The following is a 27,224-nucleotide window of genomic DNA, read 5'->3' as shown; positions in this document are numbered from 1 at the left end:
CGACAGTGGAGAGTAAAAACTCCCCTTTTGAAAGAAACCTCTGGCAGAACCAGGCTCAACATGGCGGTCTTCTGCTGTACCGATTGAGATGTGGCGGGGAATGCAGTAAAAGTTCAGGAGGAATTACACTATGATAAGGATGAGATTGAAGAAGCACCATGGAAAAGTCAGAAGGAGCTTAGCTACGGTGTTGGAGAAAGGTATGGAGGTGGGTTGAATCAGGGTCATCTGAGTCAAAATAAGACCACTGCTTGTGCTTGTCTGGGTAGCAGGCTGAGTCGATACACTCATCTAAAACAGATCTGTTAAATTTATCAAATAGAAGTCTCCATTAACAAATACTACTTTTTTCCTGTCTTTAATTTTATCTAATATTTATATTTAAAAGGCAATTGTTGTGAATTGGTACAGTTGAATTAAAGCTACATTGATTTTACTTGAATCTGGAATTCCAAATAAGTTATTTGGAATATTAAGGTTCACAAATATGATATAGGATTTAATGTCTTTCGGTTTTTTTCTTTTGGTTCTGTACTCTTTTTTTTTTTTCTTCAACATTTTAGCCCTAAAAAATGGTAAAAACTCGATTATCTACATATTTCATATAATACAAGATAACTATTCATGTTGAAATTAAGGTTTTACCTTTTCTAAAGATATGACCTTTTTGAAACTAGGAACATATTTTTGAGCTATTTTGTCAATTTGGTGTATTATTCGTAACCTTTCATGTACTTGTATCAAAAACACATCTTTTGGATCAATTTGTATTCACAGCAAAAAAGAAATAAAAAGTATTTCTTAAGATAATATATCTCAGGTAATACCCTTGTAATGAATATTATCACACTTTATGGGATTTTAGCTTCTTTATTGTCAAATATATTATTGACCATTATCAAATAAAAATACATCCAAACAGTGACTTGTTAAGAAAATGGTTTTCATACAATGCATATTAAAGGCCTATATCATGCAAAATCCACTTATTTAATGATTCCTTCATGAAGATCATACACAAAGAGGTAGTTTGACTGATTTTGACATCTCAGACTAATCCTAATGAGTTGCTCATGTCTGAAAATCTTAAAAAAACTTAATTAAAAAAGTGTTAAGTTTAATTATGTTAATCAGAAACAAATTTAAAGTGTACCTATTGTCAAAGCTTTCTCTTTGAGATTGAAAAAAGCCTTTGTACTATTGCAAAATAATAAAAACTGCTACTCAGTAGTTAAAACAACACTCTATCTTTTGACCTGAGTATAAGCTTATTAATATATATCTAATTTAAGTTAAATTTAAGTTACTTGAGGGGGTCTAATTTGTCACCCAATTAGTCATGTGACCCAATGCGCCAGTTTGTGTAATTATGAGCTCCCTTAAATGAGAGCTAACCCTAAAAAGTTTATATTAGCTATTAAAACAAGTTTGAACATGTACCTGATCAGACATATTTTTGGTTTTACGTTACACAATTTAATCTACGGGGGTGAATGTGGCCTCCTCTTTAAAAGTAAGTTCATAACTTCTGAGTATGCTTGTCCAAACTGGTCTACAATTAGATTTAAAAACTTGGAGGGAGACTTTATTTTTGCTAGAGTGCACTGTTGCCAGTTGCTTTCGGGGCCGACACCTGGAAATTACAGATCTAGTACCCCTAGATGTTAAGAGTCACACAACATCGCTTTATATTTAAGTTGTTTACATTATGATGCAAATATTTCTTTACAGCCAATGCGCTAATATACTTTTAAATTTTTATTCAAGCCATTTTGGAATATCTTACTCATATACTGAAACTGTGTAGACAGAGTGAATAATATCTAATATTTTCAGATTATGCTTTTTTTATAGCATTTACTCCGATAACATACCTTTTTGTGTTCTTTTCTGGCTTCATTAGGATTATGTGACATTTTTTAGCAAAAATGCTGATCAATAAACCATATGCTGATGACAAAATTGCAAAAATCTCCACAGCGACTGTAAACTTTCCAGGAGAGCTGACATATGCTGGGATAAAAGTGATCCAGACAGCACAGAATATCAGCATACTGAACGTTATATATTTGGCTTCATTAAAATTATCAGGCAATTTTCTTGCTTGAAATGCAAGGATTAAACATATTACTGCAAGGATCCCTATGTATCCGAGTACTGCATAAAATGCAACCTCAGACCCTGTGTTACATTGTAAAACAATTTTTTTGTTACTATATGTAAAAATTTTGTCAGGGAAAGGAGGATTTAAAGTTAACCACGATATACAGATAATTACCTGAATCAAAGTGCAAGAGCAAACAATAATTCTTTGTTGAAGTGGACTAAACTGTCCCATAACTTTGTTGCTTGGGTGTTTGATTTTGAATGCAGTTACTACCACAATAGTTTTTCCTAACACACAAGAAATAGAAAGAGCAAATGTCACACCAAAAGCTGTGTGGCGCAGCATGCATGTCCAGACTGTAGGTCTACCAATGAAGGTGAGAGGGCAAAGAAAACACAGAAAGAGAGAAAACAACAAGAAGCAACTCAGCTCTGAGTTGCTGGCCTTTATTACTGGAGTTTCTCTGTAGTGGATAAAAATGGTCATTGTGAGGAGTGACAGGACGGCCCCTAGTAACGCTACAACTGTAAGCGCTACTCCCATGGGTTCATGGTAGGTCAGGAACTCAACTGCTTTTGGAATACACTCACTGTGTTTCTCATTGGACCAGTATTCTTTTGGACAGGCTGTGCATTCCATTGCACCTGTTGGGGGAAAAACACTGAATGTAGAAATAAAATGGCACCAGTTTAAGACAAGAAGAAGAAGTAAACTGTTAGCAATTGGAAATATAACCCACAGTGCATATTATACCAAGTCATTTCAGTTGCTCCCATTTTTAAGGGTTGTTGCTTCAAGTCAAGCCTTTTCTGATGCAATGAGTATTTGAACTTAAATTCCCACATTAGTCAAAATCTCAAACCCCTTTATGGTGGCAACTTTATCACAATGCATATTAAACTAGTTGTGTGTTTTTCTTGTGAGTCATGATTGTCTACCTGTTAAGTTTGCTATAGTTCCATCTGCACATGGAATACAATCAAAACAGCACTTTGGTTTCCCTTTGATTTGAGCTTTCCTTTTCCCTTCTGGGCATTCATTAGAGCACAGCGATTGAGGAACCTAAAAGAAAGAAAAAAGAAACACTGTTTGACACATATAATCTTTGTTGTATGATAATTTAATGGTGCAATTGTTTTAGAGACTCTTGTGATACAGAATAAATAATTACATTTTTTCCTGTCCTCCAAACTATCTTTTCTTCCTGCACGCTTAGTGTATAGTCACCATTTTTATCAGATGCAAAATGACCCACAGTCACATGCTGGACCTGTCCGTTTTTGAGTTGCCAGTTAATGATATCATAGGAGGCAGGAGGATTGCCATTCTCATCAAAAAACACATGATCTCCAAACTGGTTTCTGAAGTTTACTCTTTGTAAGTGATATGTTACCTTATAACAAAAAAGGCATGATAAAAGCATGTTTTTGGAGGGTTTTTTTTTAATCATTTTTTGCTGACATGATTATTCATCACTGCTTACCTCTTTAGGATGAATTTCCGACAGGTTCAAGCAAGGATTCATGTTTTTTCCTCCAGCTGGTTGGCAGAAGACCAGCTGGTGAAGGGCATGTGCAATAGCATAAACAGCTTTATACACATTATAAGAAACTCTAAGCTGTGTGACATTGAAGAACATGTCATGGGTGTAATCCTTCTCCAATTTCTCATTGCCTGTACATATCTTAGTTGTTTTCCCTGTACTTATGTCCATTCCATGTGAAATGGGTTGACAACCTACCATTATCTCCCAAAAATCCTTCACAAAAGGCATACTTGGATCTCTGTAAGGGTTAATATCTTTCAGAAATGGATGTAGATTTGGGATAGCCATCTTCTGTACAACAAACCCCAAAGCTCCACCAAAAGCTTGGTACATTTCTGGTGTGGATGGTCGTGCAGCTGTTATCCATGCTTCACTAGCAATCCACTGAATTCCAGTGATTTTCTGTTTAACTATCTCCTTCATCAAAGGGTAAAAGTCTCCCTCCGGAACAAAAGCAAGAATTACTTTGACAGTAGATTGCTTGATCATTTCTACAACTTTCCGAATTTTATCCAGAGGGTAAGTTCGGAGAACTGTACCAATAAAAGCAATACAAATTTTTAATGTCTTAACCTCCTCAGTGAATGCAAGAATTCCATTTCTTCCATAATCATTGTCAGACTGTATGGCTCCAATCCACTCCCAGCCAAAATGTTTGACTAATGAAGCCAAAGCTTTTGCCTGAAAGTAGTCGCTGGGAATTGTTCGGAAAAAAGTAGGATATTTAGCTCTGTTACTGAGACAGGCACATGTTGAAAAATAACTTACCTGCAAAAGAAAAAAAATACTTTTTTTTAAAGAATCACACAAAGTTCTTTGCAAAATAGGCAATATACTGTTGTTTTATTTCTTACTATTGGCAGTTGAAATGGTCCTAGAGTTTCAGCCACAGCTAAGGACTGAGATGATCCTGACTCAGCTATTAGAGCAGATATAGCTGGGGGACAAGGAGATGTCATTTCCTTCCCCTCTGGTTCACCTCCCAGTGTCAATGCAGCACGAACAGTGTTAGTAGGAGAGGCACAAGAGTCAAGGATTCTATAACCAAGAGAAACATTTGGAAGGAGAGCAGGATTTTTGTTGATTTCATCAATTGCAAATATCATCACTTGGGTCCATCGAAAAGCACGCAGGTCAAATCTAAAATTTAGAAAGAAGAATAAGCTTTAGCACAAGGTTAAAACATAAAATTCATTTGGAAGAGAAAATAAAGTTACCCTTCACACATAATTTTAAGAGGCTCCCCCTCAAATGTATTGATCTTGCTTATCTCTTTATTGAAGACTGGAAAAATCCCCCCTATCATTATATCACCTTGCTTAAATATATATGGCATATCAAATTTTCCAGTCAGTCCACAGCCATAAACTTGGCTTATGTAAAATGCAACTAAAAGTACAAGATAATTTTTCTGCATGTTTGTGTTGCGTTGCCAAACGGTTAGGACTAAGCTTTTATAACAGTTTGTTGGATATGAGAGCATATCCCTTAGGATATTCCTAGTTAGGGAAGGTTTACAATACAAAAAAAAAACAAAAAAAAAAACGCAAAAGCAATCCACACATCAATACCCCTATGCAAATTAATTAACAAAATAATAACATTCCCCTTTTAAAGGTAGGATTTTTGCTTTACAGATTAATTATTTTTTCAAGTATTTATCATTTAGGACTTTGTTATTTGATCATTATCATAACAGAGTGCATACAATAGTCTTCTAAAAACAAGACAACAAATCTTTCAATACATTTGTATCTAGGTAGTCCTCCAACTTTTTGTGTAAATCTATAGCAAATAACATACTATTTGAATAAAGTAATTGATTATTGCCCAACACTATCTATACAAGTCTAATTAAATAAAAGGTGACTCAGATGATTGAATTAAATAAAAAAATGAATGACATAAAACAAACAGAATAAAAGGCACTATCCAAAAAATATTGTATCAAACAAGTTATCAAAACCTTTGTCTGAATAATTTTTTCTAAAAGGAATAATTTTAACCTACTCTTAAAAAACTTAAGTATGTAGCTCAACTTAAAACCTACCTTTCATTTCAAATCAGAACTCCACTTTCTTTAGACTAGACTTAGACAAACTTTATTGTCCTTTTGTATACAGAGATTGTATACAAAATGAAATTTCGTTTTGTACAGGTCTCATGACATTTCCATTTCTTAAAGTGCAGCAGTGATTAACTGCAAACATTAGGTGAAAAAAGGAAAGTTAAAAACAATAAGATAGACTTTGTTTCCAAGTTTGAAGACATTTTGCTTCCCATCCAGGAAGCTTTTTCAATTCAAAATGTCAGGAATAGCGTTGAGTTTGAGGTTTTATACAGTGGCCCATCAAAACCTTATTTTCATTTTGAAAACATGCAAATTGAAACAGATGAAAGGGGCCACCACTTTGGAATGAGGGTCGTTTGGCTTCTTTTGTTAGTCTGCAATGCCCCATACCCGTCTAAGTGTCTGAAAGGAGGTAGTTAAAGGAAATTGTCAGCCTGGCTGAGTAGGCGAGGTTCTCCGATCCGCCTGGCCTATTCAGCCAGGCCAACAATTCCCTTCAATTTTAACACTCCACTCAGAGTTAATCGCATGCGCAACAAGTATGAAAGCCATTATCAGTGGAGCACCAATTCGACGAGTCACCATGACAACAGGAAACAGGAAGTGCCTATTTCACCTCATTGGAACTAGAGATTGTAATGCAGTAAAGTAAAAATAAAATTAAAAAGGAGAATGCACTAAAAAGACAGAGAAACAGTTCTACAGCTAATAAGAAGAGGAAGATGGCAATGGAGAAGATTGTTGTTTGTAAGTTTATATGAAGTGGGGGGATTTCTGGGGGACAGTGATTTGCCTACATTTTCTGAATGCTGGCCTACCATAAATCATATATTATGAACAGTTTAGTTTGTGCCTTCAACTCGTTGCCCATAGGAAGACGTTACTTGGATGTAACAAAACCGAATACCTTCAGAACAGATCCAAAAAACACAAAACTCATATGGGTGAGTAGAACATGATGTAATTACGTAAAATCAAGGGTCCAATGTATAAAAAAAAAAAAAAAAAAAAAAAAAAAAAAAAGGTGTTCCCCTTTAATCTGTGCTGTCAGTTCATCTCATGATCCTATTAAAATATTCTGTTCTCTTTCGGAGCAGTAGATCCCCGACATACGGGTGGGTGATGGTCCTGGGATTCCCCAATGACAGCTCTCTGAAGCGTGCAAGGTTGTTTGGCATTTCTTACCATTCGTAGCCACTGAAAGTGAATGACAAAAGCTATTTTTAGATCTATGGTAAAAATATTTTTATATTCAGTATAGTAAATGAAGGTTGATATTTCTCTAAAAAATATTCTCTTGATCTTTGTTTATAATTTTCTATACCTAAGGATTTGTGTTTAGTTAATCCTGAAACTTACTGTACTATGAGGATACTTAAATATAAACTACAGAACTTTTAAGTAAGCAGATTATCTAGATTAAATTATCCTTTTGGAAGTTTAAAAGTTAAGATTTAAAAAAGTTTCATGGGACGGGCCGGTAGTGCATGGGGTTATGTGCGTGTCTTATATACGGAGGCTTTGGTACTCAAAGTGGCCATCACAGGTTTGAGTTCTGGCCTGGCAATTTATGTTGCATATCTTCCCCCATTTAAATTACCAGAGGCCACTAGTGTTTAAAAATAATCTTTAAAAAAGATAAATATTTTGTATATTGTCAACCAGACCAGCAAAGCACACTTACTAAACTGAAATACATTTTTCTTTCAAAAATTACTTTATTCAATGTTTCAGATGTTGCACAACAAATATAGTGTTTAATGTGAAGATTGTGCACAGTGAGGTCCTTTTGCTTTGACTCAAAACACAGACACATTGCTTATATCAAAGAAGTCTTTATTTTCGTCTTCCATATACATAATTTGCTAAGCATAATAAATAGTTTTCAAATTAATGTAATTTTAATCCTAAAAAATAAAAATTGTATTTGTAGGAAGTTAGCAAGAGTTACTGATCAAGACCTATTTTGATATGATGACTTGACACATTTGTACGCATCTAACCCTTAAAAAAAAAACTCTGCCAGAATACCAACACATTCATGGAAAAAAATGCTGATGTGAAAATTTATATAAAACAATTTCTAAACTCAATTTCTTATGAAGTCACATATTATCATGAGATGGAGGGAATTATCTGTCTTATTTCTCAGAGTTAGACAAATGGAAAAGGAGCAAAACAAATAAAACATTTCCCTCATGGTTGCTTAAGCACTTACAGGTGAAATTAAGTTCAGTCAACATAATTGATGAAAAGAAAAGTAACAGAAAATTGTGCAGGTAATAAGCACTGAACTAACAATCTTGTTTTATTAAGTATTTTGATTTTAAGCTTTTCAGTCCCAATGTACTTTAATATTTAAAACAAGAGATCCAATTTTCTTTTTATAATTTTATATTATATTATTATTATTGACTATGTCTTTCCCATGACATGTTTCCTTGTGTTTTTCTCTGGCTTTATCAATATTATGTAACATTTAGGTGCAAAAATACTAATTAATAAACCAAATGCTGATGACAAAATCGCAAAGATTTCCACAGCTACGGTGAACTTTCCTGGAGAGCTGACATAGGCAGGGATAAAGGTAATCCAAACAGCACAAAATATAAGCATGCTGAATGTGATAAATTTGGCTTCATTGAAATTATCTGGCAATTTTCTTGCTAAAAATGCAAGAATTAAACATACCACTGCGAGAAATCCTATGTACCCCAAAACTACATAAAAAGCAACATCAGACCCTGTATTACATTCTAAAACAATCTTTTTGTTGCTGTATTTGAAAACCCGATCTGGCAAGGGAGGATTTAACTTCAACCACAATATGCATATCACTATTTGAACTAAAGTGCAGGAGAAAACAATAATCCTTTGCTGAGCTGGACCAAACTTAACTGCGACTTTATTATTAGGATGTGTGGCTTTGAAGGCAGTTACAACAACAATGGTTTTCCCCAGAATGCAGGAAATGCAAAGAGCAAACGTCACACCAAAAGCTGTGTGGCGCAGCATGCATGTCCAGACTGTAGGTCTACCAATGAAGGTGAGAGGGCAAAGAAAACACAGAAAGAGAGAAAACAGCAGGAAGAGACTCATCTCTGAGTTGCTGGCCTTTATTACAGGAGTTTCTCTGTAGTGAATAAAAACGGTCATCGTGAGGATTGACAGGGAGGCGCCAAGCAATGCTATAACAGTAAGAGCTATTCCCATTGGCTCAAGATATTCCAGAAACTCAACCGTCTTTGGCATGCACCTATCTTTTCTTTCATTTGACCAGTATTCCAGGGGACAGATAATGCACTCTGTTGCACCTGTGAAGAAAAAAAGAGAAAATATGTTTTGTGACATTGTTCAGGCAAAAGGGGTCAAATTAAACAAAACAAAATTGATTTCCAGAAAAAGATTAGATCCTTTTAACCCAAGTACCCAGTTTGTTTACTATACTTATTGGTTTCAGAATGAATGTACTGTACATTTAAACCATGTCCATTTACCTGTTAAGTTGGCTATTGTTCCATCGGCACATGGAATGCAATCAAAACAACATATCGGTTTCCCTTTAATTTGAGCTTTTCTGGTTCCTACAGGACAAGCATTTGAGCACAGGGATGTTGGAACCTAAAGTAATAAACAAAGGATCATAGTTTTTTTCTTCCATGTTGTGATTATCAGAAAATGGTTAACATATAGGTATTATTTTTTATGTACCATTTTTCCTGTCCTCCAAACTATCTTTTCTTCCTGCACGCTTAGTGTATAGTCACCATTTTTATCAGATGCAAAATGACCCACAGTCACATGCTGGACCTGTCCGTTTTTGAGTTGCCAGTTAATGATATCATAGGAGGCAGGAGGATTGCCATTCTCATCAAAAAACACATGATCTCCAAACTGGTTTCTGAAGTTTACTCTTTGTAATTGATGGGTTACCTTATAATAATAATTAAAAAAAACATGTTAAAGGCATGTTGGAATTTTTTATCTTTTTTTTTTTTTTTTTGCTGACATGATTATTCATCACTGCTCACCTCTTTAGGATGAATTTCCGACAGGTTCAAGCAAGGATTCATGTTTTTTCCTCCAGCTGGTTGGCAGAAGACCAGCTGGTGAAGGGCATGTGCAATAGCATAAACAGCTTTATACACATTATAAGAAACTCTAAGCTGTGTGACATTGAAGAACACGTCCTGGGTGTAATCCTTCAATTTCTCATTGCCTGTACATATTTTAGTTCCTTCCCCTGTACCAATGTCCATTTCATGTGAAACAGGCTGACAACCTACCATTATCTCCCAAAAATCCTTCACAAAAGGTGCACTAGGATTTCTGTAAGGGTTAATATCTGTCAGAAATGGATGTAGATTTGGCATAGCCATCTTCTGTACAACAAAACCCAAAGCTCCACCAAAAGCTTGGTACATTTCAGGGGTTGAAGGCTGGGGTGCTGTTATCCATGCTTCACTAGCGAGCCATTGTATTCCAGTGATGTTGTGCTTCACAACCTCTCTCATTAAAGGTGAGAAATCACCCTCTGGAGTAAAAGCCAGAATTACTTTGACAGTTGATTGTTTGATCATGTCAATGACTTTCAGAATCTTCTCTTGAGGAAAGGTTCGCATAACTGTCCCAACAAAAGCAATACAAATCCCAAACTTGTTAACCTCCTCTGTAAAAGCCAAAACCCCATTCCGCCCATAATCATTATCAGATTGAATGGCTCCAATCCACTTCCAGCCAAAATGTTTCACTAGTGCTGCCAAAGCTTTTGCTTGAAAGAAATCGCTGGGGATGGTTCGAAAGAAGGTAGGATATTTACCTCTGTTACTGAGACAGGCACATGTTGAAAAATAACTTACCTAGGGAAAAAAAAGACAACACATTAATTTTAGAGCAGCATTATATAGCATTTTACACCAATGTAAATGACAATTTTAGATACGGCATCATGTCTTACTACTGGAACTTGAAAAGGTCCAAGAATCCCTGCAACTGCCAAAGACTGAGAGGATCCTGCCTCTGCAATGACTGCAGATATAGGAGAACAGCTAGAAGCTGTTTCTTTTTCATTTTTACTACTTGCTAGCGTTAGTGCAGCACGTAATGTATTTGTAGGAGAAGAACATGAATTGAGAATTATGTAACCCAGGGTAATATTGGGAAGGAGACCCAGATCTTTGTTTATCTCTTCAATTGCAAATATCATCACTTGGGTCCACCGAAAAGCTCGAAGGTCATACCTGCAATGATATAAGCCATTTTTCTACACTACTTAGTAAATGTCTGCTACTGCAAATTAGATATACACACGAGGGTAAGAATAAGATAAGAATAAAGCAACAAAAACAGTCACACTTACAAGGCACATATCACGGCAGGAGGTACCCCCTCAAACGTAGGAACTTTACTGACATCTTTGTTAAAAACTGGAAATATTCCCCCGATCATTATGTCACCTTTTTTAAACAACCTTGGCATGTCAAATTTACCTAAGATCTCACAGCCATTACCTGTGTTCATGCAGAGAACACACAAATATATAAAAACACTTCTTTGCATGTTTGTGATGCATTGTCAGATTTGGAGCAGCACAAAGATCTTAAAATATAATGGATGTAGGAAGATGTGTCGTCATGAAGAGTTAATTTATTTCCCACATGGCAAAGCAGCCACAGATTGGTCTAAGTATGAAAGGGAGGTGCTAGCTGATAAGAATTACTTATGAAATACCACTTATAATACATGTATGAGTTAGTTTTGAAACTTTTCATAAGAAAAAAAAACTCTTAAAATACTTACTCAATACATGTTTAAATATCAAATATAGTTATTTAACCATTAAGGATTTTAATAACATTTAGTGCAGCAGTGTACTTTTAAGGAAAAATAAAAACATAACTTCTGTTAATCTCATAATTCAGTTAAAAAGTGTCAAAGAACTGACATTTCCAAAAGAAATCTAAATATCGGTTTACTTTAATCAAAATGTATTTTGGTCAATGAATTTGGCACATGTAAATACAGTTGCTTACTGATAATATACGCATATGCAAAGTAGGCTGCTAACTAAAATCTTTCCTTATGGAGTTGTGGTGGAATGCAGACTAAAGCCAAGGAAAGGTTAAGTTTATTTATTCAGCACGTTTCAGTAGCAAGACAATTCAAAGTGCTGTACAGGAGAAAAAGAAAATTACATTTTAAGTGGCATTAAGGTAAATAAATAATTAATTGAATGATTGATAAAAAATGAAAGGAAAGTAAGACTAAGATCTTAAACGATATTGCGTAGAAGTCTAAAAAACAATCCACTGGACTTGGTTTCCAAGGTTTGAAGACGTTTTGCTTCCCATCCAAGAAGCTTTCTCATTTCAAAATGTCTGGATTCGCATTGGGTTTGAGGCTTTATTTAGACAAGGCCTTGTATTGCTTGGAAACATGAAAATTGAAGCAGACGAGCAGGTCGTTTGGTTCCATTGTTAGCCTGTAACATCTGAAACCTGTCTCTGATTGTAAAAGGTCGGTCGTTATCTTAACCAATAATGTTTAGATACGGCATTTATATTCCTTTTAAGTATAGGTCTAATACTGATGAAGTACAACAAGTGGTAAGTAGTAACTAACTACATCTAGATTTCCAACCTGATTGGTTGCTTCTACCTGCATTAACTGAAGCTGTTAGGTTGAATGCTAAACTTGGGTTCTGGGTTGTCTGAACATTGAGTCCTCTGGTCCGTTCTTGCTGCTACTGTCCAGCTGGTTAACCTGGGATTTTTAAACATGGGTCAACCGGCTAACAATCAACATTTGCCTCCCTTCCCACTGGCATAAAAAGCTGGGTCTAACCCCCCACTGACAAGCTGCATTGCCTCTGTCCCCCTGCCGTTGTGTGTCTGAATACTTCATTACTGTACACTTGGTTAGTGTTGATGATGTCAGCAGTGCAACATAAATCAGGAGAGGAAACAATAAAGAAAAACATGTAAGGAAGCCAATGTGTAGTAGATGTGCTATATTGTTTTGCTCATTTATTTGTCGTCTCGCCAGTGCTGTGCCAAGTTTATCGTATGTAGACAGAGTTGTTTTGGCTTAGGGCTGACCCTACTGGTGTAGTGTGTTGACGTCCGTACATTGTGCTCCATGGTGTCACGTAAATCAGCTGGTCGACCCGAGTTTGTTGTTACCCCGGCATGCTGATCAGAGTCGAGTTGATTTTAACATACGTCGCTTGCGTTGACACGGGTCAGTGAGTTGTTCCCACTACCACTAAAAGCTGACTGTTCCAGGTTTTAAATGGCTTTTTTTGCCAGTGGGAAAAAGATATTAGTGGAGAGGTTGTGATCTCTATCTCTGTAGGTGTTTGGGGTATTGAAGCTATGGGGTATCTACACATGTAGGTTGTGCTTTCTACATTTATATACATGTATTTGTTGTAAACCCATGAGACACTTCCTCTTTTTTGTGGTCAGTGTATTGTATTCTATATGTTTCCACTAATTTCTTGCAGGTTTGGATCACATTTCAAGAGGTGGTTCCTTTCTTTTCCACCTCTTTTTCTCCCCTTTCTCCTCCCTCTCTTTTCTTTTATATGAGAGTCTGAATGTCTAGCATATTTGAGTTGAATTGAGTTTAATTGATAAATAACTCATGATGTAAAGTAGATTTTGGATTTAAAATTCCAACAAGCTGTTTTATTGTGGCACTTTGATCAAAATTTTTGAATCCGACATTGGGAGTAAACAAAGTGTTAAGATTTGACAAGGGTTAAACTATTTTAAATATTTTCTTTGCATTGTAACTGAACTGACAACTAGTTTTATACAGAATAGAATGAGATCATCTTCCAATTGTCTATAAAAGACAATTCTATAAAAGTCTATAAAAGTCAGCCACATTATATACTAACAGAAAATGAAGTCCTTAGATGTACAATTTAATCTATGTATATATATATATTTATATATGTATGTATGTATATATATATATATATATATATATATATATATATATATATATATATATATATATATATATATATATATATATATATATATAGTGTGACAGAGACACATTGCTCAGAGAACAAAAGGGGGAACGCAAACAACAGGATTTAGTTTCAATTATATCAAACTTTTGTAAAATCCAACTGTTGATGTAGGAAGCAAAACTGATTGATTTACAATCTGTTTCAAATGCTGTTGTGCAAATAGAATAGACAACAGCTGGAAATTATAGGCAATTTGTGAGACACACTCAATAAAGGATTATTTCTGTGATGGGACCCACAGACCAATTCTCAGTACATATGATTTCTGGCTGATGTTTTGGTCACTTTTGAATGTTGGTAGTACTTTCCCACTCTTGGTAGCATGAGCTGTAACCTATAACCCAGAGATGTTCATCCAGGATGACACATCAATGCAAGCTGTAGTTAAAAGATTTGCTGTGTCTGTCAGTATAGTGTCCAGAGGCTTCAGGTGTTACCATGAGACATAGAGGAGGCCATAGGAGGGATATAATCCTGCTGACCACAAATGTGCATTTGTGTACAGAAACGGTTAGAAACCGACTCCCTGAGGATGGTATGATCAGGGTCGGAGCTAGATGGGGGGCCAGGGTTGGCCATGGCCACCCGTAAGCAATCATTGGCCACCTCTGTGGCCACCCCTACCATTTTTTCCCTCTAATACAGACAGTGGCAGCAGTAATACTCTCAAGGGGAATGTTCAATCTTATTAAACATTTACATTTTTTATATATTAACAATCAATATATCAATATCAGCATCAATATACTAACATTAAAAATGATAAAGGCAGAATTCACACTCTTTTTAGAACTAAATTTTGTGTTATTTTGGGTAAATAGAAAGTTATGTGTCTCTGTAAGTCATCTAGGAGTCTTCAGTGAAATCATTGATAAATAACTACTTTAATAACTTAAAAATTCATTTAATAAGGATATTAGTACATTTAAATATATATTTTTTGCAGAATTATTATTCCTAAAAGTAGGTAATGACAATGTAAAATATGTTCGTCCCAGAGCTTGAACCTGAAAGAACTTTGTCCAGTATACCTTTTATTTAGACGCCATGGATGTTTAAATATATGTGTCTATTTGTTAGCAAAGGAAAGTTTAGTTAGTTTTTATTTAGAAAATATGGATGTTGTACGTGTTCTTGTTGGAATAGTGTAGATTGACCCTGAGGGTCTGGCGCCTTTTGACCACCCCTCACTGTACATTGGTTATTGACTGGCCACCCCATTAGGATTTTATGGCTATGCCTCTGGGTATGAGGGCTTGATGTCCACAGATGGTGTATGTGCTCACAGACACATACACTTTTCAAGACACTTGACATTTGCCCAAGAACACCACGATTGGCACATTCACCACTGGTGCCCTGTAGCCTTGACAGATAAAGGGCAGGTTCAAACTGAGCACATTTGAAAGACGTAAAAGAGTACAGAGATACCATGGAGAGTGATCTGCTGCCTGCAACATCTTTCAGCATGACCAAGTGTTTTAAGAAGGTCATACAGGCACAATCATTCAACTTAATTTGGACATATTTGGACATGTTTTAAGGACATTACCTAAGATCTTAGTGAACTTTATTTAAGCATACAGTACATGAAGAGCATTAACATCTTGCCTTTTAGGAAATAAAGAAGCATTACATAAAAACAAACAGAATATAGTTTTATTTTGTGCTATTTAGTGCAAGATTTGTCAATATGAGTATAGAATCAGGACAGTGTTCTTTAAAATAACTCTAGTATTACAATTAAACATCATTTTGCTGACATCTTAACCAATAAACACTTCTTTGAGTTTTGCTCTGGCCTCAGTAAAATAATATAGCATTTTGGAGCAAAAATACAAAGCAGCAAACCAAAACTTGAGGCCAGGATAGCAAATATTTCTACAGCTACAGTAAACTTTCCTGGTGAACTAACATAAGCTGGAATAAATGTGACCCACACTGAGCAGAATATCAGCATACTAAATGTGATTAGTTTGGCTTCATTAAAATTGTCTGGGAGTTTTCGGGCAAGAAAAGCAAAAATAAAGCAAAATGCCGCAAGAATTCCAATATAACCCAATACTGCCCAGAATCCAATTTTTGAGCCCAGATCACACTCCAGAATTATTCGGTCTTTATAGTACTGCATATTCATGTTGGGGAAAGGAGGATTAGTTAACAGCCAAACTAGACAAATGAGAATCTGAATGAGAGTGAAGATAAGAACACTGACTCTTTGCTGTGTATGTCCAAACCACTTCATTACGTTGCTGCCTGGAAGTCTTGCTCTGAAAGCCATCAGAACCACTATTGTTTTTCCGAGAACACATGAAATGCAGAGGACAAATGTAATGCTGAATGCAGTGTGTCGAAGCATGCAAGACCAATTAGTGGGTCGACCAATGAAAGTCAAAGAGCAGAGGAAACAGAGTTTCAGTGAAAACAGAAGCAGAAAGCTCAGCTCAGAGTTGTTTGCTCTTACTAAGGGAGTCTCTTTATGAGTAAAAAATATTATTGTCATGAAAAGGGATACAAATAAACCAACAGTGCCAAATACAGTGAGAAGTGTCCCCAGGGTTTCCATATAAGAAAGGTATTCGATGGGTTTTGGGACACAAATGTCTCTCCTATTATTTGGCCAAAACTCAGGTGGACAGGTCAAACAGTTGAGAGAATCTGTAACAAATATGAAATTCCACAACAGTATAAGTATACTGTCAAACTATAATTGGCTCAAAATCATTCCTGTTATGATATTCAGATATTATCTATGATAAAAACAAAAAAACAAGAACACACTTACTTGTCTGATTACTAATTGTCCCTTCAGGACATTGAAAGCAATCAAAGCAGCACAAAGGTTTATTTTTGTTTATTGCCATTCGGGTCCCTGGTGGACACGGTTCTCTGCAGACAGACCTTGCCGGCTGATTACGGAAAACATAATTCAAGAAATGTATTATTAAAAGCAAGTATTAATTGTTAGACTTCAAAATTAAGCAACATTGTAATATTGTGTTTAACAATTACCGCATTATTGTAGCCGCTCCAAACTATTTTGACATTGTTAAATTTTAGTTTCTTCCCTTCTGGATAAGAATCATCAAACTCGCCAATCCTGACTATGTCCACTGATCCATCCTCCCTCATCTGCCAATTCATTAGGTCATACTTGGCAATAGAGTCACCATTTTCATCAAAGTAAACTATGTCCCCATTCCTAGTGGTGAAGTTTATATGTTTCAAGGCATCAAACACCTATAGATAGAGATTACAAATTGTATACACGTACACACACATCCTTTCAAAAAACACCAAGCTTCATCATGAGATCTTTGTTGCTTTATGTTCTTGGAACTTACTAACTTAGGCGTGACTTCCTCCTTGGTCAAACACAGCTTTCCTGTGGAAGGATTTAAGCCATTTTCACACTGCAAAAGCATTTGTAGAGCAAATGCTACTGAGTAAACAGCTGTGTAAACAGAATTTTCTTCTCTGAAATTTGTTATATCTGTGTAGTCACTGGTGATGTTCTTTAGATCTTCTTCACCAGTACACAACGTTGAGGTATTTGATGGGGTGAAGCTGCAGTCAAAAAAATCCTCCCAGACAGCTTTAATTAGAGTACTGTTTGATTCATCAGAAGGTTTCAAACTAAGCAGGAATGCCCCGAGACCTGGTATGGATGCCCTAGGAAGGGAATATCCTATCGCCCCATGTAGGATGTGCTCTCTATCAGCAGAAACAAGGTCTGCATGTGTGATCCAAGATTCACTGCCAACCCACTGCTTTCCAGTTATATTATGCCCTTCCATTTTTGAAAGAAACGACTTTGTGTAAGAAAGAGACATAAACAATAACACCACCTTGGATGAAGACTTCTTCAGTGTTTTTACAATAGTTCTAAATTTGGATATGGACGATTTTAGGTAAAGTAGCCGGTATTCTACAAATATACCTTCCTTTTGTGCTTTTTTCACAAACTCAGATGAACCCTCCGCAGCATATGTACCCATAGAATAAATTACTCCTACCCAGCGCCAATCAAAGTATTTCATAAGCTGTACCAGAGCTGTGATTTGGAATTGGTCACTTGGTACTGTTCTGAAGAAGGTTGGATATCGACTTTTTTCACTTAAGCAAGCACATGTAGACAAGTGGCTGATCTTGAGACAAAAGAAAAAAATATATATAAGTTTCCATCAATTTCAAAGGGAACATTATTTTCAGTTACTTTCTTCTTACCTGTGGTACAGATACTGAGCTGATTATAGTGTTTATATCGTCACTCACACCTGAGGATGAATGACCTAAAACAGCCAGGGTCTGACCACTGCAGTCCAGTGGATCATTTCCATTCAAGGCTTCAATAGCTGCTCGAATAAGGTTTTCAACCCCACACCCATTGTACACCTTGTAACCCAAGGTTAATCCAGGGAGGAGCGAAGGATCCCTGTTGATCTCCTCCACAGTGAAAATCATTGTTTGGGCAAACTTAAGTTCTCTGTGGTTATATCTACAAACAGGATAAAGATGGAAAGATAACAAAAGATAATGTACCAGTTATAATAAAAGATTGAAATGACATATAAAACATTTTTCATAATATACAATGCACGTATATGAACTGACCTTTGACAGTAAGAATACGGAACTGCTTGATAGTTGTTGTCAACCAGTTTTCTTGTACTTGTTATAGAGAAAATTCCTGCTATATTCAGATCACCATTCTTGGAAAATGACTTTAAAGTTGTCTTTTGAATCACTTTGCATGTTTGCTCATCTGCCCGTGTTCTTGAAAGCAGGGTTAGTAAGACAAAGATAATGACACCCATTCTAAACCAGCCTCCAATCTACTGAAACCTTGCTGGCCTGAAAGCAGAACTTTATAGGTTGTTTCTAGTGAGGAAAAAATCCCCAGGCAAGAAACACACATCAGGAATTCTCACAGGAACTCCAGTACTGCGGTTCATGTATTATTAAAACAGAAGCTGCCATTCAAGTATGTGGCAGTATACATGTGCAATTAAGATAAAATAAAACGAAAAACGGTATTGATGGCCCTGAGCATCCTGTTCATGAGGCTGTTGTACAACAACCGGATGAACAGGATGCTCATCAGGCTTTAGTCAGAGGCTTCTCCAGATTTTCTGTAAGCGGACTGCCACCATACATCTTTCATAACATTTCCTTTTTGAATTGATTTAATGGTTTTGCATTGAACATCATAATAGTTTAACATGTTTTCCGTTATTAACTGCTCTAACACGTTTGTTGGAATGGCCTCACTCACGCTGAGCCTGGTCCTACTGGAGGTTTCTTCCTGTTAAAATGGAATTTTCCTCTCCACTGTTTCTACAAGGAACAGCGGTGGGAGGAATTGCTTTTGAGTCAATGAGTCAATGCAATCAGCTGGCTTTCCTTAGATAGAAAACTGTGAACCAATCTAACTGTATGATCTGGTTGAATTGTCGTGAATTGGTGCTATATAAATAAACTGAATTTAACAGAAAGTTGAATTAAACTCCTCAATTATAAATTACTTTTTTATTTGCTCATGACAGAACTACACTCACCGGCCACTTTATTAGGTAAACCTGTCCAACTGCTCGTTAACACTTAATTTCTAAGCAGCCAATCACATGGCGGCAACTCGGTGCATTTAGGCATGTAGACATGGTCAAGACAATCTCCTGCAGTTCAAACCGAGCATCAGTATGGGGAAGAAAGGTGATTTGAGTGACTTTGAACGTGGCATGATTGTTGGTGCCAGAAGGGCTGGTCTGAGTATTTCAGAAACTGCTGATCTACTGGGATTTTCACGCACAACCATCTCTAGGGTTTACAGAGAATGGTCCGAAAAAGAAAAAACATCCAGTGAGCGGCAGTTCTGTGGGCGGAAATGCCTTGTTGATGCCAGAGGTCAGAGGAGAATGGCCAGACTGGTTCGAGCTGATAGAAGAGCAACAGTGACTCAAATGACCACCCGTTACAACCAAGGTGGGCAGAAGAGCATCTCTGAATGCACAGTACGTCGAACTTTGAGGCAGATGGGCCACAGCAGCAGAATACCACACCGGGTGCCACTCCTTTCAGCTAAGAACAGGAAACTGAGGCTACAATTTGCACAAGCTCATCGAAATTGGACAATAGAAGATTGGAAAAACCTTGCCTGGTCTAATGAGTCTCGATTTCTGCTGCAACATTCGGATGGTAGGGTCAGAATTTGGCGTCTACAACATGAAAGCATGGATCCATCCTGCCTTGTATCAACGGTTCAGGCTGGTGGTGGTGGTGTCATGGTGTGGGGAATATTTTCTTGGCACTTTTGGGCCCCTTGGTACCAATCGAGCATCGTTGCAACGCCACAGCCTACCTGAGTATTGTTGCTGACCATGTCCATCCCTTTATGACCACAATGTACCCAACTTCTGATGGCTGCTTTCAGCAGGATAATGCGCCATGTCACAAAGCTGGAATCATCTCAGACTGGTTTCTTGAACATGACAATGAGTTCACTGTACTCAAATGGCCTCCACAGTCACCAGATCTCAATCCAATAGAGCATCTTTGGGATGTGGTGGAACGGGAGATTCGCATCATGGATGTGCAGCCGACAAATCTGCAACAACTGTGTGATGCCATCATGTCAATATGGACCAAACTCCCTGAGGAATGCTTCCAGCACCTTGTTGAATCTATGCCACGAAAAATTGAGTTCTGAAGGCAAAAGGGGGTCCATCCCGTTACTAGCATGGGGTACCTAATGAAGTGGCCGGTGAGTGTATAGTTCATCACACTTGCAGCTGGTATGTCGGCATCCGAGGGACGCTGCTTTTATTTGTTGTCAAAAGAAGAAACAGTCAGTAAGCCCTATCCCTCCAAAAAACCAGATGTCATTTAGAGGTTGGTTTTTAGGCTAAATCTGGTCTGTCTATCATAGTCCACAAATAGTTGTTGAAAATTGGGCTGTGTTTGGTCGGTCTGATTTTGTCCCACTTAAGTCCGATAATGGCACTATATGAATTGAAAGCTCAATTTTTTAATATTTCGAAAAATTCTTTGAGATAGGGCCAAGGACAAGGGAGGTCTTGTTGGTCTCCGTCTCCATCTCTCGATACGGTCTCGCCTGTGTCCGACCTTTCAGACATTTCAACATCTTTTTCTGAATCCGACATTGGCATAGACAATTCGCATTTGCTGTTTGAAGAACACCTGTTTGCTTCTGATGATTTTCTCTGGCGTCAGCACAAATTTGACGAATAGTTAATCAATGAGTGTTTGCGTTATATGATTCATCCAATTACACTAGTTCTCACTAGATATGGATGTTGCAAATGATCTGCATCGGATGGTGCACATGACGTGAAATATATATTTATAAACATTGAACCAAAGCCAAGAGTAACGAGTAACGTTTTTTTTTTATGTTAGAAATAGAAAGTACAGATAATTGTATGAAAATGTATGAGTAGGAGGAAGAAAAATAAGTAATGGTGTTGAGTAGAGATACCTAAAAAGTGTACTTAAGTACAATAACGAAGTATTTGTACTTCGTTCCTTGGCACCTCTGATTGTAGCTAATAAAGGTACCATTTATTTTAACCCGTGGTCTTTACTGTTTATTGTACACTGTGAACAGTTTATCACTCAGGTTGGATTCACTTTTCTTTCAGTAACATCCGAATGAACAGAGACACATTTATTTGGTTGGTGGTCAATAACATTGCTAACAGCCAGAATATAAATACAAGTTATTAAATTATTACTTGATCAAATAATTTTTTATTCAATGATTTGCTTCATCACAAATTATAACTATTAGCTTAATTAATTATTAACCTTGTGTGATTGTTTCTGTGGGAATAGTTAAAACATAAGGCCCTGCTATTTTAAATAAATTAGATGTAATGAAATAGAACATTTTCACAGAGCTCCAACCCCCAGAACAAATGTTGTACTTTGATTCAGAGTTCTGATTGAGTAGGAATGTGAAAGCAAGCACAAGTCAATGCCTCAATTTTGACTCAACCTTGTCCAGAAATGGCAGGTCCAGAGAGACAGAATCACACACACAAACCAGAGACGGAAAGGGAGATATGTATGTAGCGACCCACTTTTATCAGGTCTGGGTTCAATGGACCTGAACAGGACCTGAACATCCAGTCTGTAATGTTGAAAGGCATACACAGTGGGTAATCATTATCTTTTTTCTGATTGTTGTTTTTTTCCCGATGTTCCACACTGAAAATAAATGAAGGATAATGAGTTTGAGTCTTTTTAAGGAAAAAAGCAGGTGAGAATTTAATGAAAAAAGAGCAGGTCCAACAGACTTCAGCTCCATACAATGGATAAAGGAGTCAGTAATGCTCACAAATGCTGATTGGATTTACTGCTGCCAAAAGGTGAACAAGCAGTTATTTGTTTTAGACAGAAGTTACAATTTTATACAGGGCCCCCATGGCTTGAATGTTATTGTTCTCTTCATTTATGAAATCATCAGTTAAGTGTTGTGTTTGCATTTTAGCCCAAAATTTGCAGGCCGAAATTAGACATTTTGAGATGCATTGTGATGCATTTGTTAGCAACCGTCAGTTTTCTCTGGGTACTCTGGTCTCTTCCCACAGTCCAAAAAGATGAATGTTAGGTTAACTGGGATGGTCTGACAAACTGTCTAGGGTGTACCTTGCCTTTTGCATGTAGATACTAGTTCTCCTTGCGACTCTGTGACTCAGAAGAAGCTGATATAGAAAATTAATCGATGAATGGACCTGAAATATTAAAGTGTGAAAACAATTAACAGAAAGAAGTGGAAATGTTTTTTCACAGGTTTAAAACCTTTTGAAAATCTAAAACACCACATAAACTGCTTAAACAATATAATAATAATAATAATAATTGCAGTACATTAAGATGTAAACATTCTTTATTGTTTTAGTAGAAAAATTGAAAATTGTTCTTAAATTAACCTGTATATTCTTACAAAAATTACATACTTTCTTGGTGTTCTTGAATTTTGTGGGTATGTGAACAGCTGGAGGTGAAAAAGGAAATTCATACTGTTAAATTCACTCTGGATGAATTGTGTTAAAGAGGGGAGGATAGCCAATGAACAGTAAAAAGAAACCAGAAACATAAGCTGTCCTAAGCCAGCACACATTCTTCGTGTTGATTCAAAAATATTGCGCAGATGGAGATCTGTAGACCAATCTTTCAAGTTCTTATTAGGAATTGTAATGATAACAATTAGCCAAAGAATCAACATAGTGGTCGTTGACTTCAGGTGCAAAGAAAAAAGTCTAGTTATGAACAAATGCACAGCCTGGTAGGCAATTAATACATGACTAGTTTTTGTTAGAGCACAAATGAGGTAGAGGGTCATCAATAACCGGTCAAATGAACAATGCATTGCAAATGTGAAAAGCATCCCCATTGCAACATTACCATTATAAGCAGCAACACTCAGGTTTGTTTTTAGCCATGTTGTATAGATTAACATCATAAATGCCATTGCCAGGAAAAGTCTGCTAGAGGCTGAAAGAACATCACATACTGTTGTACAAACAGGACATGTTAATGTTTCTGTGGAAAAGCAAAGTTGTACAATGGTAAGAATATGCAAATGAAGAGGAAATAAATACTAATTTGTAACAATTACAGGACAAGTAACATTACCTGCTTTGATCATAAAAACTTCTTTTGAGCAGGATGTTGATGAAAAGGCTGAGAGGATCTGTGGATGAAATATAGCACGTCACAAACATTACTGAGTTCTGCTTCTGCAAATAACACCTTATGAAAAGCTTCAACCTCTTATCTTTTTGTTCTGTAATTTTTGATTATATTTAATGATTCTATTAAATGCTGGATAAGTAAAAAAACAAAAACATATATTCAACAAGATACAATCCTTTAAAAATACTTGTAGTCATTATTATAATCAATAAAAAAGTTTCATATTACACACCTCATCACAACAGACTCTGAGGTAAAATTTGAGTATTTGGTATTTCAGAAGTCTGATATTAGTAACTCATTGAAAAACTCCTTCCAAACCCCTTGAAAATAATAACAAAATTAAGTTTTCTTTACTGATATGGATGAGAAATGGTAATATGGCTCTGAACCTCTGATCTCACAGTAGGAGACACACAATACAAATGTATATAATTTACTTATGCAAGCTTTTGTGTTAAAGGAGTTGCATAGAAATATTGTTTAATAATAAACTTATGTAATCAGGTCTATGATTACCACATTATCAGATCTGAACTATTCTGAACTACTCTGTAATCAAAATTAACCTATCAAATCATACTGTTCTCCTGTCCTAGAATAGAGTAAACATTGCACTCACCTTCATCTTAACCAAAGGGCAGTGGGTTTTATAGAGGAAATTAATCCCACATTTTAGGACATCATTTTTAAACTTTTCTCTGTTTTCCTCTGTGGTGATCACATTTTGCTTAGCTTTTTTCAGAACATATAAGCATGAGTCAAAGAGCATGCATAACCTTGACATTGTGCATCCCTTATAAACCAAAATATTGTCAAAGGCCACAACCCATTTAGAAGATCTATAATCACAAAGAAAAAGAAAACATATATTTGTTGGATTTCTCACATGACATATGTGTACCACAATTTCTTATCTGTTCATTATCATCCAGAAGAATCAACAGGCATTTAAAAAGCAGGAAATGCTAACTGATGGAATAACTATGCAAGATGCAAATATAAGACAACAGCTTTATCACAGTAGGGAGTTCTGCTTATAATTACAATAAATATACTTAAGTGACATTTAACTGCTTATCCTCTCAAGAGATTGTCTAATTGTCTTTGGAGGGGCTTCTTCATGCAGGATGCAAACCACCTAATTCTAACCAGCTCCCTGCAGGGGGCTTAATGAGATTACTGCTAAATTGTCACTAAATATGTGAAAAACACTCCTGAGTATTCAGATTACTGATATGAATGCACATGTTCACCGGAGAAGCTGCATCTAAAAGGATAGAAAATTTGAAACTTGGAAACCATACATTTTAACTGCAAGTTACTCACCTCATAAATCCCAAGCTTGGTTTTATTTTGATTCTGTCATAAATGACAGAATGTTTACATGATAAGCTTAAGGTCTTGTTTCCTTGAAGATACTCATTCTGACAAAGTTCATTTGGATGGTCTAGGCTAGGCCAAGTACCAGATGGTATAATGCATGTAAACAGAATTAAGAAGCAAACTGTGACTGTTGTCATTGCTGAGGTTTGCCTCTAACATATGTGTTTGTTTCAAAGTCGTCTTTTTAAAGCTCTCTCTTGGTATCTGTGGTGTAGGAGGCAACTTGGTGGACCACTCTCAGTGGGTTATGCAAATTATTTTGCATTTATTTGATTAATGTTTAAAAATTATCATGTATGAATATTTCACTGACATTAAAAAAACATTAGATTGCACATAACTCTTAGTGTTAAATGATAGTAATAGTCTAGAAACAATAATTGTTACGTGGTAACAAAAAACAAGGAAAATTATACAGGTGCATGGTTTTTACACATTTGTCCCACACACATATTTTTCTATTGGCTTTTAAGAATGATACAGTATTGCTTAATTTCAGCACATTTTGTTAAAGTAAAAAGAAATCCTTTTTAATAATAGAAGCAGGTTTTTCCTTATTTTCTAACAGACGGGGACTTCATAAAGTTGCAAAAAATAAACAAAAAAAGTAATTGGATACTTAAAGGTCAAATATGTGTTTTAAAAATAAGAAAGATAAATATTTACATTTTTTTTAACTAGCTGATATCAATAATTGAACATGTAAAATTTATCTTTCATTGTTCATGGCCTTCTCTTTCACAACTCATAAATATGATGTGTTTACTGCCATCTCAGTTGTCAAGCACAAGGCGATTTATTAACTAATGGACATTTCAGTTAGTGGGGCTAACTAAAGCTTGCTAACTAACCTCCATAAAACATAGAAGAAGAATTAGGATCAAGATGACAAATAAGCTACAAAGAAATGACAATCATCATTAGGTTAACCACTCATTCAGTGACCCATTTGAGAGGACACCTTGACATATAAGCCTCCTATATTGTGGTCAGCAGGAGCTTTTGCCAATAGCTGTCTTAAAATGGGGCAAAATTTGCCTGTGAAAGGAAAATGAGGAAGAGGGCAACAACATAGGGAATGATACCTAATTAAGAGAAGGACAACTCCAGCTAAAGGTACTTGACTCATGTAGGTATGACACTTGTACTCTTCCTTCCCTTTTCCGCAACCTGGTCTTGAAAAAACAGTAATAACTTCTAGACTTCCTTTTCCCAAGACACCTACTCTAGCTTTGCTTGTAGAAGGTCAGGCCAGCCGAGAGACAAAATGCTTCCAGTGTGCTATCAGTGAAGGCAACCAAAAAAGATGTCAGAGCCACTTCAGCCACTTCTCCCAGATCACCAAACTCCTTACCATATCTCCAGTGGCGCAAAAAGTGGGTATGCAGTATATGTGACACATAGGGGCGCTGTAATAGATGGGGCTTTAAAACTTTAGAAACCCCTTTAGAAAAAATGTTTTTCTAATTGGCATCTTCTATATTTATTTTAACTCTTCACTATTATATTTTTCTTATATATTTTTCTAAGGTCCATATTTGTATGACCATTTTTTTTTCAATAATACTTTTGCTGCTTTAAATTTCCCCATTGTAGGGCAATAAAGATTTTTTATTCTATTCTATAAAAGGGGTAGAAAGATATAAGAAAACAATTTATATATAAAAAAATATATCTGCAAAATATCTTATATTCAACAAAATATCTTATATTCAACAAGAAAAAATATTTAGTTAAGCAAATTTTGCAAAATAGCAGTTAAAAAATAGAAATCCTTTCAGATTTATTGTCCCTACACTGCAGATATATTATAATCTGTCCTTAAATTACAGTCAATCCCATTTACACAGTAACAGATAAAAACCTTTAGATAAATCAAACATTACCCGTCAAATATCTGACAAAATAGCCATTAAAAGAAATATTTTCATTCATTGAGTTTTTTTTCAATAGATAATGTTCAAGAAATATACCCAACAAGCCATCTACTGAAGAGTTACAAGGCTCTAGAAAAGTAAAATTTCCTCATTCAAGAAAACCTTGATTTGGTATTTCCAAATTTGACAGTAGCCCTTAAAGTATTTTTAACCATGCCTCTGACAGTTGCATCTGCAGAGAGGTCATTTAGCAAGCTGAAGCTCATCAAAACATCATTTCCTTCAAATATGAGCAACGATTGTTAGTCCCAGTTAGCAGTGATCTATATTGAAAACAGTGTGGTAGAGTCTATATCATTTAATGGTATACTTGACAAATGGGTAAGTGCAGCGTCACGGAATTTAACAGTTTAAATGTCATAGATGTTAAAACTCTGACATGGAGTCCAGGCTGTTAAGATTTCATATTTCCGCTA

The 27,224-nt window shown here is 36.0% G+C and overlaps 4 protein-coding genes across 5 annotated transcripts; all 4 read right to left on the bottom strand.

The window, feature by feature from the left end:
- Positions 1-1,775: 1,775 nt before the first annotated feature.
- On the bottom strand, positions 1,776-5,006 carry LOC119788840 (extracellular calcium-sensing receptor-like). The gene is made up of 6 exons (XM_038293498.1): positions 4,871-5,006; positions 4,508-4,793; positions 3,591-4,421; positions 3,279-3,500; positions 3,046-3,169; positions 1,776-2,751 (listed from the first exon to the last, which is right to left on the bottom strand). The coding sequence occupies exons 1-6, from the start codon at positions 4,987-4,989 to the stop codon at positions 1,838-1,840; spliced, it is 2,496 nt and encodes an 831-aa protein (XP_038149426.1). The 5' UTR covers positions 4,990-5,006; the 3' UTR covers positions 1,776-1,837.
- Positions 5,007-7,845: 2,839 nt separating this feature from the next.
- Positions 7,846-11,284, bottom strand: LOC119788836 (extracellular calcium-sensing receptor-like). 2 transcript variants are annotated; one of them, XM_038293492.1, is made up of 6 exons: positions 11,084-11,284; positions 10,682-10,964; positions 9,756-10,583; positions 9,436-9,657; positions 9,222-9,345; positions 7,846-9,038 (listed from the first exon to the last, which is right to left on the bottom strand). In XM_038293492.1, the coding sequence occupies exons 1-6, from the start codon at positions 11,281-11,283 to the stop codon at positions 8,140-8,142; spliced, it is 2,556 nt and encodes an 851-aa protein (XP_038149420.1). In that variant the 5' UTR covers position 11,284; the 3' UTR covers positions 7,846-8,139. The 2 variants fall into 2 exon arrangements, with proteins under 2 accessions (XP_038149420.1, XP_038149421.1); XM_038293493.1 differs by having other exon boundaries at positions 9,436-9,534.
- A 5,448-nt stretch (positions 11,285-16,732) lies between these two features.
- On the bottom strand, positions 16,733-18,590 carry LOC119788812 (extracellular calcium-sensing receptor-like). Its single transcript, XM_038293458.1, has 4 exons — positions 18,383-18,590; positions 17,996-18,266; positions 17,113-17,916; positions 16,733-17,008 (listed from the first exon to the last, which is right to left on the bottom strand). The coding sequence occupies exons 1-4, from the start codon at positions 18,583-18,585 to the stop codon at positions 16,733-16,735; spliced, it is 1,554 nt and encodes a 517-aa protein (XP_038149386.1). The 5' UTR covers positions 18,586-18,590.
- A 4,068-nt stretch (positions 18,591-22,658) lies between these two features.
- Positions 22,659-25,010, bottom strand: LOC119788846. Its single transcript, XM_038293504.1, has 4 exons — positions 24,815-25,010; positions 24,108-24,327; positions 23,426-23,483; positions 22,659-23,332 (listed from the first exon to the last, which is right to left on the bottom strand). Exons 1-4 carry the CDS (start codon positions 25,006-25,008, stop codon positions 22,710-22,712), a joined length of 1,095 nt encoding a protein of 364 aa, XP_038149432.1. The 5' UTR covers positions 25,009-25,010; the 3' UTR covers positions 22,659-22,709.
- Positions 25,011-27,224: the final 2,214 nt, after the last annotated feature.

The sequence above is a fragment of the Cyprinodon tularosa genome, unplaced genomic scaffold (genome assembly GCF_016077235.1).
Source record: "Cyprinodon tularosa strain WSP-4 unplaced genomic scaffold, ASM1607723v1 ctg327, whole genome shotgun sequence".
Lineage (NCBI taxonomy): Eukaryota > Metazoa > Chordata > Actinopteri > Cyprinodontiformes > Cyprinodontidae > Cyprinodon > Cyprinodon tularosa.
The sequence above is the reverse complement of the archived record's forward strand: the minus strand, read 5'-3'. Positions and strand labels throughout refer to the sequence as shown.